We start from the raw sequence: 18,109 nt of genomic DNA, 5'->3' as shown, positions 1-18,109 counted from the left end.
TTATTTATAATAAGTAAAACACACGTCACTGTCAATTCACTCTTAGAAAATCTGGATAGGGACCGTGCGCGTTGGAGGGTCTGCCATCTTGTGGCCTAAATCGGAACCATAAACATGTAAATTTACACGTCACGTGTTTTCTTGTGCATAGTAGGTTCTGCCATCTTGTGGGCCACATCGGAACAATAAACATCACATTTACGCCTCGCGCCAAAAATCTGACGGCTCCTGTGCTGCCTCCTACAGTTCATGCACGCTCCCTATACCAGTTTAGGCTTAATTTTTTGAATATTCTTGTTCCTCCGGTTTTTTTAGACACATATTTTAACCTACTAAGGCTTACGGTCCTAGCTACAGTATTCGGTTCAATGAAATTTAAATTATTTTCAATTGGAACAGGGTACATTTGTTTTGTATTGTTCAATTTTCAAACAAAACAAACAAAGGAGGATGGGCAGATTTGTATGGACACTGGCCTGTGATGGCTGTGATTCATAGGCTATGAACCAATAAGAATAAACGATGTACCATCGGAAGGGTTTTTTTGTATGGCGAGACTTGTGAAAACTGTTTAAAAAAAAAATATTGCACAAAAAAAACATAAGAAAACGAATAAAAAACTAAAATATCGGGACACAAAATCATCGACAGTAACAACACTTTCATGATCTGCGGACTGCGACACAGGAACTTAGCACAGTCAATTTCAAAAATATGTATCGAAAGAATCGTCTCATAAATATGGTACTACGCTCTTATTACACTGGAATAAGATGCTATGGGACATATTTTTAAGTAAGATGTGTACACCCATATTTTTACAATTGACTGTATCGAAAAAAACTATATAGTCACGTTTCAACTCACACTATTTTTTGCGGCAATAACTTTTTTCACACAGATTTGGGACTACCTGCCATAGTAAAAGTTTTACAACTTAGAATGACCTATCCAGTGACATACCACTTACCCTTATTGTTCAAATAGGCCAATTAGTCCACCCTCCTTTCACTAGAAAAAAATGAATTTTTCATTTGTATGCCCTTGGAGATTATACTTACTATAATGTAGTATAAAAAAGGGTCGAAATGGACCTGAAATCCCCTAGCGACTCAAGGCGCGACCCTCTATGCACGGTCCCTGCTCCCTGCCCATGACATTTGTGTACATTGTCTACAGTTGAGTTCATTATTAACTCGGCTCAATTGACTTGGAAACAGTTTATTGAGCAATCTACTTACGTCTGCCTCAGTCTAAGTTAGTTACATTAAAATAATTGATTCGTTTATTACTGATTGAAATTCATAGTTACATTTATTTACATCAATAATCATCAGAAATTAAAATTACAAACAGGGGACCCATTTGTCACACGTCTAATGCATACATTCTCCTGGTTTTCATAATCAGTATATAATACATTCATACGTTCAAATGAAGTAACTATGCCAAAAACGGATAAAAGCAACAACAAGAAACGTATCACACGGGATTTGGACTTGTATCGCTGGTTTATTGTCACGGTCATGCAATAGCTGTGTTCGTCTTTCGCCTGCAGGTAAAGTACCTAAGGATGAACGTTTGACACTTGTGCAAAATTGTTGGCAAGTAGCGGTGAAACTCGCAATAAATCTCACGTAGTCATTCTTTAGGAACATCACTTTTTTTACAATTAGTCAGTTTAATCAAGCACCTATGGGCCAACACGGCAACTCGCGCGTTATAAGGGGTCATCCATTAATTACATCACACGTTTAGGGGGAGGGAGGGGGCAAGAAAATGTGACACTTTGTGTCAAAGGGGAGGGGGGAGTCACAAACTTTGTGACGTCACCTTAACAGTAACCAAAAATTTTAAATTCGCTGCACAGTTAAATCACAATTTTTTTTGTACGATAATCGTTTTTATTCGTTTAACCCTTGGGACGCCTAGTGCCTGATCCGTACCAGTCCTGTCAATTGCCAGAGGGTCTTCAATTTTTGTACCCGTCAACTGCCTAGTCCCGCATCTGTACAAACTGTCTCAACTGCCTTGTGCCTTATCTGTCATCAAATTTATTCTAGCATATTTTTAGGGTTTGGCAATTGTGACACGGAGGGGATCAAAAAACCTAGAAATTCGTGTGATGTAATTAATGGATGACCCCTAATCGGTACAGGTCGATTCACAAGAGCTGGCACGAATGGAATGAATGAGTGAACCAATAAAATGGTAGCTCAGACTGTGTACCTATACAGGTGTCACTCATACAATGAAAGTTTCGTTCGTTCCATTCGTGCCAACTTTCGTGAATCAACCTGTACAATGCCATATGCTTTCGCGTCGCATGCAATAATAGTATCGTTTAGGCTAGTGTCTTTTCCTTTCATTATACATATTCATAATTCTAGTCGCAAACGTAACGCAAAGTATAATGAAATTCATCGTGCTTCTATCGTATAGCCGGATTTCTCTAATCAACACCTACCAGCAATTTCAAAATAATTACAGTTCGCTAGCCAGTAAAGTCCTTAGAGATGTACAAACGGTCGGGCCGGCCAACGGTGTTATCACAACTTTCCGATAGCGTTTCACTCATCTCTTTTTAACGCTTCGACGATCACTACAGAAAAAGCTACGAGTACATAAGATCCATATCACGCGCGGCGTACCCCCGAAAATTGAAATAAATATGCCTCCACGGGGGAGCTATGTAATCCGCAAACCAAAATGAGGAGAGGGTCGTAGAGCTTGTCATTCCCACTGTTGCGGGAGAGACAGTACGCGACGCCGGTCTTCGGAGCGGTCGGCGGCGGCTGGGAGGGCCGGAGCGGCGGCGCGGCTAGGTGGGCGCGGGCGCGAACAGGCCGGCCAGGCCGGCGCCGCCCGGCGCGTCCAGCGCGCTGCGCGGCGGCTCGCGGAGCGGCGGCGCGGCTAGGTGGGCGCGGGCGCGAACAGGCCGGCCAGGCCGGCGCCGCCCGGCGCGTCCAGCGCGCTGCGCGGCGGCTCGCGGAGCGGCGGCGCGGCTAGGTGGGCGCGGGCGCGAACAGGCCGGCCAGGCCGGCGCCGCCCGGCGCGTCCAGCGCGCTGCGCGGCGGCTCGCGGAGCGGCGGCGCGGCTAGGTGGGCGCGGGCGCGAACAGGCCGGCCAGGCCGGCGCCGCCCGGCGCGTCCAGCGCGCTGCGCGGCGGCTCGCGGAGCGGCGGCGCGGCTAGGTGGGCGCGGGCGCGAACAGGCCGGCCAGGCCGGCGCCGCCCGGCGCGTCCAGCGCGCTGCGCGGCGGCTCGCGGAGCGGCGGCGCGGCTAGGTGGGCGCGGGCGCGAACAGGCCGGCCAGGCCGGCGCCGCCCGGCGCGTCCAGCGCGCTGCGCGGCGGCTCGGCGGAGCGGCGGCGCGGCTAGGTGGGCGCGGGCGCGAACAGGCCGGCCAGGCCGGCGCCGCCCGGCGCGTCCAGCGCGCTGCGCGGCGGCTCGCGGAGCGGCGGCGCGGCTAGGTGGGCGCGGGCGCGAACAGGCCGGCCAGGCCGGCGCCGCCCGGCGCGTCCAGCGCGCTGCGCGGCGGCTCGCGGAGCGGCGGCGCGGCTAGGTGGGCGCGGGCGCGAACAGGCCGGCCAGGCCGGCGCCGCCCGGCGCATCCAGCGCGCTACGCGGCGGCTCGCGGAGCGGCGGCGCGGCTAGGGGGGCGCGGGCGCGAACAGGCCGGCCAGGCCGGCGCCGCCCGGCGCATCCAGCGCGCTACGCGGCGGCTCGCGGAGCGGCGGCGCGGCTAGGTGGGCGCGGGCGCGAACAGGCCGGCCAGGCCGGCGCCGCCCGGCGCGTCCAGCGCGCTACGCGGCGGCTCGCGGAGCGGCGGCGCGGCTAGGTGGGCGCGGGCGCGAACAGGCCGGCCAGGCCGGCGCCGCCCGGCGCATCCAGCGCGCTACGCGGCGGCTCGCGGAGCGGCGGCGCGGCTAGGTGGGCGCGGGCGCGAACAGGCCGGCCAAGCCGGCGCCGCCCGGCGCATCCAGCGCGCTACGCGGCGGCTCGCGGAGCGGCGGCGCGGCTAGGTGGGCGCGGGCGCGAACAGGCCGGCCAGGCCGGCGCCGCCCGGCGCGTCCAGCGCGCTACGCGGCGGCTCGCGGAGCGGCGGCGCGGCTAGGTGGGCGCGGGCGCGAACAGGCCGGCCAGGCCGGCGCCGCCCGGCGCGTCCAGCGCGCTGCGCGGCGGCTCGCGGCGCGCGCCGCTCATGTGCGGCAGGTCCAGGATGTACACCTCCTTCTTAAATAGCTGCCCCACGTTGCGCCCGATCAGCTACGATTACAAAATACGAAGATTTAATCCAGTAACTTTGTCGCCTTTTGTAAGGGGGTTCGTTTGCGTCAAATTCGGTAGTTCTCATTTTTTGCAGACTTGTTTATGATGTTGGCTCAATGAAGAACAGTTCTTCTTTACGTTATTGCTTATTTAAAGATCCACAATATTTTTTTTTTTCAAAATAATCCAGTTGGTACTTCATACTAGAAAATAGAAAAATAAAGGATAAGGTACGTATACCCATACCAGATAATTTAATCGCGAAAGAGATTACGCATATTGCAACCTCTTTATCATTAATGATATACTGGCAGATTGTATTCCAAATTTATGGCAACAATGGCAAGTATCATTTTATACAGAATGATCAATCAAAAACGGTCAGTATGGAGAAGCCAGAAATTATGAGAGATAGCCACATCTGTTCTTAGGGAATACGAGGGTGGTTTGATAAGTTAGTGGCTTTTTGCAAAAAAAAAACTTTTTCACCTTTTTAGGGTTGCGTAGCCAAATGGCAAAAAACGGAACCCTTATAGATTCGTCATATCCGTCTGTCTGTCCGATTATGTCACAGCCACTTTTTTCCGAAACTATAAGAGCTATACTGTTCAAACTTAGTAAGTGGAAGTATTCTATGAACCGCATTAAGATGTTCACACAAAAATAGAAAAAAAACAATAAATTTTGGGGGTTCCCCATACTTAGAACTGAAACTCAAAAAATATTTTTTCATCAAACCCATACGTGTGGGGTATCTATGGATAGGTCTTCAAAAATGATATTGAGGTTTCTAATATAATTTTTTTCTAAACTGAATAGTTTGCGCGAGAGACACTTCCAAAGTGAAAAAAATTGTGTCCGGGGGGGACACCCTGTAACTTCTAAAATAACAGAATGAAAAATCTAAAAAAAATATATGATATACATTACCATGCAAACTTCCACCGAAAATTGGTTTGAACGAGATCTAGTAAGTAGTTTTTTTTTAATACGTCATAAATGGTACGGAACCCTACATGGGCGAGTCCGACTCGCACTTGGCCGCTTTTTTTCAATCTGTCAAATAGTTGCAAGCAACGTCAACCTTAAATAAACCTTATAGTTGTTGATAAACGTGTTACAAATGGTCAATTAACAATATGTTACTATTTGAGACACCTAAATAGTCGCGGTACCAACATTATAATAATATGTATTGATCATCTGTTTGGCTGTTTAATAGACCCAAATAGACCTATGCCTTCATTTGATATGGCCATTTCAACTTTTAAAAAGTTTGGAACTTGACAAATAATGGAATTTGTATGGAACATTCCAGTTCTGAAATCGAGACTGCAATCTTTTTAACTTTTTAATCTTTGATTGACCATAAACCACGCATTTCGCGACCTATTTTCTAAACGGCAAAGTCGACGTTGCCGTCCATTTAGGAGAAAAATATATATATTGTAGAACTTTATATAAGCAATAACGTAACGAAGAACTATTGGTGTCGCTCTTCTAGAAAGCAAGAAAAAAAATAAAGTCGAAGTTTTAATTCCTACATTTATTAAAGATTTTTTAAAGAAATATAAAATATTATTTAAACAATATATGAGTATCTATATATTCTATATAGAGATCACCGTACCAAAACTTAACGTAAATCCCATTAGCCAGTGTGGGATTTTTTTATTATTTATAAAAAAAAAACTAGCTCAAAAAATAACAGAGATAGGAAGCTGAAACTTACGAGAAATAATACCTATCACGAGGGCTCTCAATAAAAAAAATACTGTAAATATTTCGTGAAAGGGCCGCTTTTCCAAGAAAACACGGCTACGCTCTTTAGTTTCTTCGCAAGTGTGATGAAAAACATTGTGTGTAACTCCGGGGGTAAGAATATTGCAAACTCAGGTCTTTAATTCCCTCGCTCGTATCCAAAATTTCACTTACCCTCGTTACACAATGTACTATTGGTAGCTTCTGGAAGGAAGCGATAATCCAAATTCCGATATGGCGATTTTCGTGCGTATTCTTCTTAGGTTACGGGGTTGCGGCTTCCGCCAATCGTGCAGCCGACATTTTGGGATATAAAGAACATACATTTAGAATGTGCCGATTATTCGGTGCACGGGTCACACGACCGATGGAACGGCACTCACCCTCGCCGTGATCTTCTTGAAGAGGTCGCGCTTGGTCTTGTCGATCTTATTCTGCTTGGCGTTGGCGGGCGCGAGCTTCTCGTCGAGGCGGCGCAGGTCGTGCGCGTCCACGTCGGGGATGGCGCGCAGCACGCCCGCCACGTGCGGGAACCGCGGCCGCAGCGTCTCGTACGCCTGCAATACCGACACACACTTTGGCCCGGACGTTTTCTCGACCGGGATCAAATTGACAGACTCGCTCATGAATTGGGATGTTTCCAATTTTTTGAAACGCTTGTAATACGTTCTATATTAACCAAACGTTGCCCTAAAATTTAACTTTTACCCTAAAAACGGCTTTAAATATGTTAAATTAACAAAATATATTTTGACTCATGCTTTCGCGCCCAAAACGCTCTTTGAAAATTGTATGACATCACAGTTTACGGTTTGACACAAATATGTACATACCAAAGAGAAAAAGTAAGTATATAGGTTCATACACACGTAACACCAAGGCCCCCCGTTATCTGTTCTCAATAAAAAAATGTATACTCAAGCCGTAGCCATTTAGGTGATGGGCAAGCTGTGTATTGGTTTTTAACCAACTAATAAAATATGTTTTCTGTAATAATTGAGTTATTATATATCATAAAGTATTCATTATCCATTAGCATTTCTATGATGTTAATTTTTAGTACAGATATCGAAGCTTCAATTAATTGCCCACCACCAAAATGGCTACGGCTTGAGAATTAAATTTTGTACTGAGAACAGACAACGGGGGCCTACCGCGAAAACCGGAAATCGCATATTGTGGGGATCTTTCTCTTTTACTCTTACTGAGACGTAATGAGAATGACAGAGAAAAATACCCGCAATGACGAACTTCGATTTTTGCGGTTATAGCCCAGTGTCAAACCGTGAGTTGTGACGTCATCAGAATCTTCAATGTCGTTTCGACTTAGGTCACGTAACGTGTGTTAAAAGATATTTTAAATTCAATATTTACAAAAATATGCTCATTAGAGGTCCACTAAGGGTAGTTTAACATGTTCTTATAATCCATAAGAATTTATTGGGATACTATTCTGCCCTAAGATTTGTAGATGGAAACAACCCTATTGGGTTTTTGGATCTTATGTGGACAGTGAAGCTACGACTAGTAAAAGACGGAAGAACGCCTCCTACGGGTGTGCATTTTAACTGTAGCTACTTTAACTAACGAATCGTTCGCATTGCTAGTTCACGGAATCTCAATGCTTGTTATTTTTTATAATTATGATAGGCGAGACCCAGTTCAACTAGACTTCCAATATAGCTGGATATGGATCACCTTGGGGCATGTTAGCGTTAGAGCGTATTCATTTATTTCATAAGCAAACGTCGGACTATAGGGGGCAGTTTGAGGGCAAGCTAAGGTTTACAAAAAAATCTTAACTTACGAGTATTATAATGTACCTAGTATTTGTAACATAGTTAATTAAATTAGTTACCCGTTATCATTTATTCATCTTTAATGTGTAAATACTCTTTGAAGTGATGACTGATAGTGATAGCGAACTGAAGTGCCCACTTAAAAAACAAATAAATAGCTGACAAGCGTCATTATGACTGTTGTTCATACTTATATTTGTTGGTAGAGTGCCGTCTAATCAATAGAAAGATTTGCTTTATTTGTTAATTTGCATATCTATGTATTGCAATGGATACGATACTACGACAGCACTCCGAACTTAAGTCACAGAAAGGTCACATATATTGCTTAATGTGTAAAGTAGTAAAGTAATGTGTGTGTGTAATGAAACCCAAAAAAATATAATGTTGATCGTCATCTATCTTCAAAAACACACAAATCAAGAAAAACTACTACTCTTGAGAAACTGGTCAATAAAGATATAAATTTTAGTATTGAAAATTATAAAATATTTTGTAATTTGTGTCATTGTTACATCATTCCCAAAAAATGCAATATTGAAAGACATCTTGGTTCGCTCTCATACAGGCTGGTAAAAGATAAGCAAATACAATTTAACGAAGATTTGACGAAATTCTTAGTTGAATGTAATATCCCATGGGCTCAGTTACAGAACCCAAACTTTAGAGGATTTATAGAAAAATGTATCAATCAAGAATACGGTGAGAATATTACTTTGCCTCATGAAAGTTACTTACGTAAGAAATACCTCCCGAAAGTACGAAGAAACGAAAGAAGAAATAAGGGAGGCATTGAAAAATCAATATATTTATTTAAGCATTGATGAGACCACGGATGCACAAGGAAAACCAGTCGCCAACGTAGTAATCAGATGATGCCGAAGCTAAAACGTGTCATGTCTTCAGCTAAAGTGTACCATGAATGTAAATTAAATCAAATATAACACAGACTATTCAATCTTATTTTTATTTAAAATTTAAAGGATATAAAAAAAAATAAACACCTAACTAACGTACAGCCTTAGAGCCGTGTTCATAGAACTTGACATGCCCAGTTAACTCATTTGTGTTTTGTTCCTTTCTCACAGCTGCAGTTGTATGAGTGACGGATAAAGCCAAACGAACTTGTTCGCCATCTTTCCCAATCTTATGTGTAGTCCAAGTACGTTTATAAATAACGCAGTTAGTTGCTATGATATTTGGAATTTCACAATATAAATACTAGGTACCAAATACTAAGTACAAATACTCGAAAGTGAATTGATTGATTTGCGAACCTTACCTATCATTCTGACATGCCACGAAAATGCCCGCTGGAGCCCGACGTATATTCATGAGTGCATAACAGGTAGATTACAAACTGAAAAAGCGACCACTTTTGAGCGTCATAGCGGTCGCTGCTCGAATGTACCAAAACCTAAAGAACTCGAAAATACGAAAAGCTTTACTCAGCAGTTACGGCTGGTACTTGTATCTTGGAATGTACTGCTACAACGGCATCGGGTACCTGCACGGCGAGCGCCAGCAGCGCGGCCTGGTTGGCGTCGTGCTGGCCGTGCGCGCGCAGCGCCTGCAGCACGGCGGCCAGCGCGCCGCCGGCCTCGGCCTCGCCCACCAGCCCCGCGTCCAGCGCCGCGCGCAGCGCCGGCCACGCCAGCGCCGTGGCGCGCAGCGACGACGTCGAGTCCGGCCACGTTAGCGCGCGGAGCACCTGACAAGTTCACAAAACTGATCGTCCATTACACTCCGCGATAAACTACTCAAACTTTTCACGCCACAGTTCGGAAATGTGGCAATAGATGGTCTAAAACCAAGCTGGAAAGTAGGCAATAGCTGTAGCACCTGAACCACCACTACTACAATGTTTCATTGTTATCACCATCTGTCATTGGTGATCATTGTTATCATCACCTGTCATTGGTGCGAGTACTTTTTCCTTCAAAAATAAAATTAGGTTATTTATAGGACCAATTACTTGCATTAAAAAAAAGCGGCCAAGTGCGAGTCGGACTCGCCCATGAAGGGTTCCGTACCATTTATGACGTATTAAAAAAACTACTTACTAGATCTGGTTCAAACCAATTTTCGTTGGAAGTTTGCATGGTAATGTATATCATATATTTTTTTTTAGATTTTTCATTCCGTTATTTTAGAAGTTACAGGGGGGGGGGCCCACACTTTTTTTCACTTTGGAAGTGTCTCTCGCGCAAACTATTCAGTTTAGAAAAAAATGATATTAGAAACCTAAAATATCATTTTTGAAGACCTATCCTTAGATACCGCCACACGTATGGGTTTGATGAAAAAAATTTTTTTCTTTTAATTTTTATGACGTATTAAAAAAAACTACTTACTAGATCTCGTTCGAACCAATTTTCGGTGGAAGTTTGCATGGCAATGTATATCATATATTTTTTGTAGATTTTTCATTCTGTTATTTAGAAGTTACGGGGGGGGGGGGACACACTTTTTACCACTTTGGAAGTGTCTCTCGCGCAAACTATTCAGTTTAGAAAAAAATGATATTAGAAACCTCAATATAATTTTTAAAGACCTATCCATAGATACCCCACACGTATGGGTTTGATGAAAAAAGATTTTTTGAGTTTCAGTTCTAAGTATGGGGAACCCCCAAAATTTATTGTTTTTTTTCTATTTTTGTGTAAACATCATAATGCGGTTCATAGAATACATCTACTTACCAAGTTTGAACAGTATAGCTTTTATAGTTTCGGAAAAAAGTGGCTGTGACAGAATCGGACAGACAGACGGACATGACGAATCTATAAGGGTTCCGTTTTTTGCCATTTGGCTACGGAACCCTAAAAACGTCAAAACCATTCAGTTCACGCTTAAGGCGTTTTTAATTTTGTAGCTGTTTGTGGTTTTTTAGCAAAAATGCTTCTAAGCCCCATATCTCTTTTATCAAGTCTCTCAAAAATTTTTGAAAAAATTGTAAAGGCAAGGCTATGCTCTTATCTAGATAAAAATAATATACTCTTTGAGCATCAGCACGGCTTTAGAAAAGGGCATAGTACGAGTGATGCGGTAGCTGAATTAACAAAATTTGTAGTAGATCATACTGATAAAAATTTACTCTCAATTTTTGTGGATCTGGCAAAAGCCTTTGATACCATTTCGCATAAAATACTCTTGAAAAAGCTAAAAGCTTATGGAATCAATGGTAGAATGCTGCGCTGGTTTGAAAGTTACTTGTCTGATAGAAGTCAAGTTGTAAAGATTGATAATACTGTCAGCGAAATCAAAAGTATCGACTTTGGCGTGCCACAAGGCAGTGTATTAGGCCCAATATTATTTAGTATTTACCTAAACGATTTCAGTTCAATACTACAATCAGACACATGCCAGTGTATTTGTTTTGCTGACGACACAGTAATAAGTTTTGTGGCTAAATCTTGGGATGAAGTAGGTCTTAGAGCATCGGAGGGCTTATCAGTAATACAAAATTGGTATGAGAGAAATTTATTGAGTCTAAATATCTCAAAAACTAACTACATATGCTTCTCGCTAACCAAGACAGGACAACCTAAGCAAAACATCAGTTTAAAAATTCATAAATGTCGTCCTACTCCCGACGTTGCCTGTACATGCACTACAATTGATCAGGTACACTCAACAAAATACCTAGGTGTTGATATTGATGAGAACTTAAAATGGGATCTACATTGCAAACATATTGCTAATAAAATTAGACAAACCGCGTATATCATTCTAGAACTTCGAAATATAATTGACCAGAGAACACTTGAAACTGTGTATTTTGCCCTAACCCAGACTATACTTTTGTATGGAATCATAGCGTGGGGTGCCTGTAGCGCAAAGAATATAGCAAACATAGAAATTGCACAGAAACTAATTCTAAAAATTATTAAAAGAAAACCAAGGCGTTTTTCTACTGAAGCAATCTATAGGTTAAGTAAAGTGCTAGCACCACGGCAACTATACATCTGGCAAGTAATTATGTATATGGGAAGACATATAGATGATATGGTATTAAATGTTAACCCAGCAAACCTTCGAAACACAAGAAGTAAATATAAGATACCAATTAAGAACAGCGCTGCAGCTAAGAGACACTACTTATATATTGGACCTAGGATTTTTGACAAATTACCAGGTGATCTACAGGACATACTGCAATCGAGCTATTCAAACGGGCCTACTCAAAATTACGTGAATAGGCTAAATAAAGCAACGAAAGTGTTTCTCCAGAGTTTTTCCTTTACAGAATTTAAGGAATTCTACACTAAAATATTTCCCCAATAAATAGATTGCTACGTAACTCTGTGTCATAAGTATTTCTCCATTCTTCCATAATATATATATATATATATATGTCTCTGTATTGTATAACAAATACTATAACAGAAAAACGCCTCTTAAAAGTGATAAAAAAGTAAAAAAGGCAGGATCGGAAAATACTGAATTGGATAGTGTAAATTGTGTTTGACTAAAAAATACAAGAAACACGTATCTACGCTATAAAAAATGAGTTCTTCTAGTGTAGATATAATAATAAATATAAATGGCGCCGAGCGCGCTGTGTGCTGGCGGGCGGAGGGCTGTCGTCCTCCATGTCCACTAGTGACACTTGTAGTACAGGAGGAGGCCACAGTACGTACCGTGTGCAGCACGGCGGGCCCAGCGCGGGGGGATGCCAGCACCATGGCGCCGAGCTCGGACACCTGCTCGGGCGCGCGCTGTGTGCTGGCGGGCGGCGGGCTGTCGTCCTCCATGTCCACTAGTGACACTTGTAGTACAGGAGGAGGCCACAGTACGTACCGTGTGCAGCACGGCGGGCCCAGCGCGGGGGGAGGCCAGCACCATGGCGCCGAGCTCGGACACCTGCTCGGGCGCGCGCTGTGTGCTGGCGGGCGGCAGGCTGTCGTCCTCCATGTCCACTAGTGACACTTGTAGTACAGGAGGAGGCCACAGTACGTACCGTGTGCAGCACGGCGGGCCAGCGCGGGGGGAGGCCAGCACCATGGCGCCGAGCTCGGACACCTGCTCGGTCGCGCGCTGTGTGCTGGCGGGCGGCAGGCTGTCGTCCTCCATGTCCACTAGTGACACTTGTAGTACAGGAGGAGGCCACAGTACGTACCGTGTGCAGCACGGCGGGCCCAGCGCGGGGGGAGGCCAGCACCATGGCGCCGAGCTCGGACACCTGCTCGGGCGCGCGCTGTGTGCTGGCGGGCGGCAGGCTGTCGTCCTCCATGTCCACTAGTGACACTTGTAGTACAGGAGGAGGCCACAGTACGTACCGTGTGCAGCACGGCGGGCCCAGCGCGGGGGGAGGCCAGCACCATGGCGCCGAGCTCGGACACCTGCTCGGGCGCGCGCTGTGTGCTGGCGGGCGGCAGGCTGTCGTCCTCCATGTCCACTAGTGACACTTGTAGTACAGGAGGAGGCCACAGTACGTACCGTGTGCAGCACGGCGGGCCCACCGCGGGGGGAGGCCAGCACCATGGCGCCGAGCTCGGACACCTGCTCGGGCGCGCGCTGTGTGCTGGCGGGCGGCAGGCTGTCGTCCTCCATGTCCACTAGTGACACTTGTAGTACAGGAGGAGGCCACAGTACGTACCGTGTGCAGCACGGCGGGCCCAGCGCGGGGGGAGGCCAGCACCATGGCGCCGAGCTCGGACACCTGCTCGGGCGCGCGCTGTGTGCTGGCGGGCGGCAGGCTGTCGTCCTCCATGTCCACTAGTGACACTTGTAGTACAGGAGGAGGCCACAGTACGTACCGTGTGCAGCACGGCGGGCCCAGCGCGGGGGGAGGCCAGCACCATGGCGCCGAGCTCGGACACCTGCTCGGGCGCGCGCTGTGTGCTGGCGGGCGGCAGGCTGTCGTCCTCCATGTCCACTAGTGACACTTGTAGTACAGGAGGAGGCCACAGTACGTACCGTGTGCAGCACGGCGGGCCCAGCGCGGGGGGAGGCCAGCACCATGGCGCCGAGCTCGGACACCTGCTCGGGCGCGCGCTGTGTGCTGGCGGGCGGCGGGCTGTCGTCCTCCATGTCGCCTGCGCCCGCCACGGCTTCCGGGCTCACTCCGCCGTCCACTAGTGACACCTTTATTACAACGTATTCCACATGTTACATCATATTCTTTATGCGCAACATGTAGTAGAGTCAAAATTACATGGCCATTTTATGTGACTTTAATGTGACAAAATGCTCTTCAATATATGTGACTGATGACTTTAATGTGACAAAATGCTCTTCAATATATATTATAAATAGCTCTTAGTACATTACGATACAAGTGCGAAAAAGAGGAAATTCGAAACGAGTGGCGATAAATTAAAACACGACCGAAGGGAGTGTTTTAAATCGACACGAGTTGCAAATTACCTATTCGCACATGTATCGTACAACGTTTTACAGTACATATGGCCCTTTAAATGTTCGACACAGTAACGTAATATGCTAATTTTCGCACTAGTGGGGTAAAGTAGCACCATATGTACTGTAATAGTACATTACGATACAAGTGCGAAAAATAGGAAATTCGAAACGAGTGGCGATAAATTAAAACACGACCGAAGGGAGCACATGTATCGTACAACGTTTTACAGTACATATGGCGCTTTAAATGTTCGACACAGAAACGTAATATGCTAATTTTCGCACTATCGCGGTAAAGTAGCACCATATGTACTGTAAAAATATTTTACAGTACATATGGGGCTACTTTATAGCACTAGTGCGAGAAGTAGCATATTATGTTACTGTGTCGAACATTTAAATGGCCATATGTACTGTAAAACGTTGTACGATACATGTGCGAATAGGTAATTCGCAACTCGTGTCGATTTAAAACACTCCCTTCGGTCGTGTTTTAATTTATCGCCACTCGTTTCGAATTTCCTATTTTTCGCACTTGTATCGTAATGTACTATTATAGCTAGAAAGACACTAAATATCTCAATTGTGTTACAGATTTTCTATCTTTATATCAACAAACACGTTTTTTTGTTTACATCTACATTAACGAGATGTAAAAACACAGGCAACACATGAAATGTCATATTAGACTAATAAAAAAAATGAGCTTTGGATACATAATACCAGCATATTTTAGCACTGACCTTGAGCACCTCAAGGTGTTCCCTCGTCAGATGCCTGACTAGCATATCTTCTAAGACTTCCTGCGATTCGTTGCTGCCCTCCTCCTCCAGCTTACCGGACTCGTATAGGGAAGATATGTATTCCCATCGTTGTGATAAATGTACTAACACTGTAAATATTAAAAGTAAAAGTTGTTCTTTAGAATTTTTCTAGTTTTAGTGCAGAGTATTTATTGCGGAACTAATATGTAACTTGTGAGATAATTTTGATATTTTGGTACTTTATGGTGGGTTTATAGTGTAAATCAAACAAACATAATGTAAAAGAAGTAGTATTAAGAGTCTAAATACACTATTAAAAAATAGGCGCAATTAAATGAAACGTCGATATGTAGTTTTGGAAACACTACGTTTTTTCGTGCGAACTCAAGGACTCAAATATATACATATATACATATGCGGAAGCGGTTAAATGTGACATTTTGTGTTCAAATGTGTTTTTCTTCAAATCACTTCAATTAAAAAAACCGGCCAAGAGCATGTCGGGCCACGCTCAGTGTAGAGTTCCGTAGTTACTCTTCCGTCACAATAAGCTAAACTGGAGCTTAAAGTATAGTAAATTGTTAACCAAGGGATGAAGCGGTACCTTTCACGCCAGTTAAACAAATAGGCAAATTTGCATAATCAGTACCTAATTAAAGTAAGTCTTTTTACTATGAAGGGGAAACTTTTTGCGATAACTGAAAAACAGCTAAACTGATCATGTCCGCTATAGTTTTCATTTAATGTCTTTCTTAAGCACTACTTCCACGATTTTTTTCGGCATCTGAAGGAGGACACATTTTTTTTTCTTTCGGAGCGATTATCTCCGAATATATTTACTTTATCAAAAACTATGTGTTGAAGACCCCTATTAGTTTTGAAAGACCTTTCCAACGATACCCCACACTGTAGGGTTGGAGCAAAACAAAAAATTCACCCCCACTTTACGTGTAGGGGAGGTACCCTAAAAAAAATATTTTTTTAGATTTTATTGTACGACTTTGTCGGCTTTATTAATTTATATATCCATGCCGAATTTCAGCTTTCTAGCACTAACGACCACGGAGCAAAGCCTCGGACAGACAGACAGACAGACAGACAGACGGACATGGCGAAACTATAAGGGTTCCTAGTTGACTACGGAACCCTAAAAAGGCTAATAAAGCTCAATTAAAAAATTATACGTCTACCACTTATGTCAGGCGGTTGATGAAGAAGATGTTATAGTAGAAGGTGACTGAGTTTTGGGACTAAACCTAGTTTATATAAGTATTCATGTAAGTTCGTGTCCTTCTTTCACTCTCACTGACCATACAAATGTATAGTTAAAGGTGGGATTCATATTCCTCCGATTTTCCTATTAAGAAAATGTCCCCTGGAAGTGTTTAAGCGTTAAACTTAGATTCAGCAAGTATTATCTATAACAAGATGTATTTTCTCCGCAAAGATATCGAGGACTTTTTTATGTAGAATTTAATAAGCTTTAATGTTGCCTTACACTATATTTTCATAAAGAATGTAGATTTAGAGTAAAACGCGAATTTCTCCTGGATGGTACACATTTTTCAAGATGGCTGCGATTCCTCGAGGTCCCCAAATGTCAAATGGTGTGGGCATGAAAAAGGGGCCTTTAATTTATATACATACCAAATTTCATGACTGTTCCAGAGATTTCGAGGTTGGTCCTAATTAGTGATGGGTAGGACATCAATTTAAAATGAGTTTGTATGAGTACCTCATTCTCTAAAATGAGGTGTTACAATGTCTTACTTCAAATGAGGAGAGGTACTAGCACTTTTGTAGCATCGACTATTCCATCAACTCCAACGGCAGCAAACCATATTTAATGTAAATACATATTTAGGCATTGCTAAACTTCCTTTTAATTATTTACTTGGAGTGCAATTCTGGAGGTTTAAAACAGAACTTTAACAACAGAAGACATACATTTAAGAATCAAACTAAGGAGTTAAAGTACATACATCCTATTGCAACTTAATATGATGCTTTTATGAAACTTGTTCTAATTTAGCAGTTTATTATTTTTATTGTTAGATTGTTCAGTATCAATCCTTGCTACTTGATATCATTTTAAGTTTAACATTCATATATTGAAATAAATACTAACCATAAACTACCAGACAAACAATTAACAAACTAAGGAGAACAAATCCAATATTTTTTGTACCATTATTATATAGAAATTACTAACTTACCACCTCATAATTTATCAGTAATAATAGCATTGTAATATGATAAACGAAAGCCTCAATATCGTTCGCGCGGTAATGCCACCGGCGTGTAATATACACTTGATTTTTGTATGCAAAAGACACAAAGAAAGACCCACAGGTATATTTTATCGCGAAAACAATGTTAATATATTGTTATTTTGGTATAATTATAAGAATGGTCACTGATCACTATTTATAAAACACAACTAAAGATTACGAACAACTTTTCGAGTTTCTCGTACTATAAATATGTCAAAATCATAAATGATCGAAATACTATACGAAGCACGTTAACAAAAAGTATTACAAATTCAAATCGTTAAAATGTACATGTTTATTTCACCTATACAAATTATATTTACTTTTTTATTAATAAACTAATTTAAAATATCATATTTTGTGTACGCCACTATATTATATTTCAATAATTTAAATAATATTTTGGTCTCTTAAACGATAACTGTTTTAAGCTAGCTTCGTAAATGCCCAGTGAGACTTGGTTGGCATTTCAATCGCTTATCAAGTAACCATTTCACTGTCCAGTCTAATTGATTCAGATTATACATGACACCAGCAATATGAGTCTTGAGGTCAGGTTATACTGGTATGCGCGTTAGTACAATAATAGCTAACAAATATGGAGGCCTACCGCGAACCACGAAGTTTTGCTTTGCTGTCGCACTTACGTATGAAATTACAAGTGCGACAGAGAGAAAAAACTTTCTTCGGTAGGTTCTTTGATGACTTAGATTTATCGCTTTTGACAAGTAACTTAGCAATGCTAGGATCAAAATGACGTAATATGTATGTAAGCTTGCGGACGCTTACGCTTGTTTTCTTTCGTGTTTCATTTTTAACGTATTTTCGATGAGGTGTTATTGAAGCACGGCGCGTGTCTGTCTCACTCTCTCTTTCG

The 18,109-nt window shown here is 43.4% G+C and overlaps 1 protein-coding gene across 1 annotated transcript in view; it reads right to left on the bottom strand.

Moving 5' to 3' along the window:
- Window positions 1-4,094: 4,094 nt before the first annotated feature.
- Window positions 4,095-18,109, bottom strand: part of LOC133517150 (exportin-5) — a 63,382-nt gene continuing 49,367 nt past the window's right edge. The window contains exons 18-22 of the mRNA XM_061850318.1: window positions 14,939-15,087; window positions 13,752-13,919; window positions 9,337-9,540; window positions 6,414-6,587; window positions 4,095-4,266 (exon numbers count right to left, since the gene is read on the bottom strand). Coding sequence (XP_061706302.1) covers window positions 4,111-4,266; window positions 6,414-6,587; window positions 9,337-9,540; window positions 13,752-13,919; window positions 14,939-15,087 — 851 coding nt within the window. The 3' untranslated portion in view covers window positions 4,095-4,110. The remainder of the gene's footprint in view (window positions 4,267-6,413; window positions 6,588-9,336; window positions 9,541-13,751; window positions 13,920-14,938; window positions 15,088-18,109) is intronic.

Source organism: Cydia pomonella, chromosome 4 (genome assembly GCF_033807575.1).
Source record: "Cydia pomonella isolate Wapato2018A chromosome 4, ilCydPomo1, whole genome shotgun sequence".
Classification (NCBI taxonomy): domain Eukaryota; kingdom Metazoa; phylum Arthropoda; class Insecta; order Lepidoptera; family Tortricidae; genus Cydia; species Cydia pomonella.
Note: the sequence above shows the minus strand (reverse complement) of the source record. Positions and strands in the feature narration are given on the sequence as shown.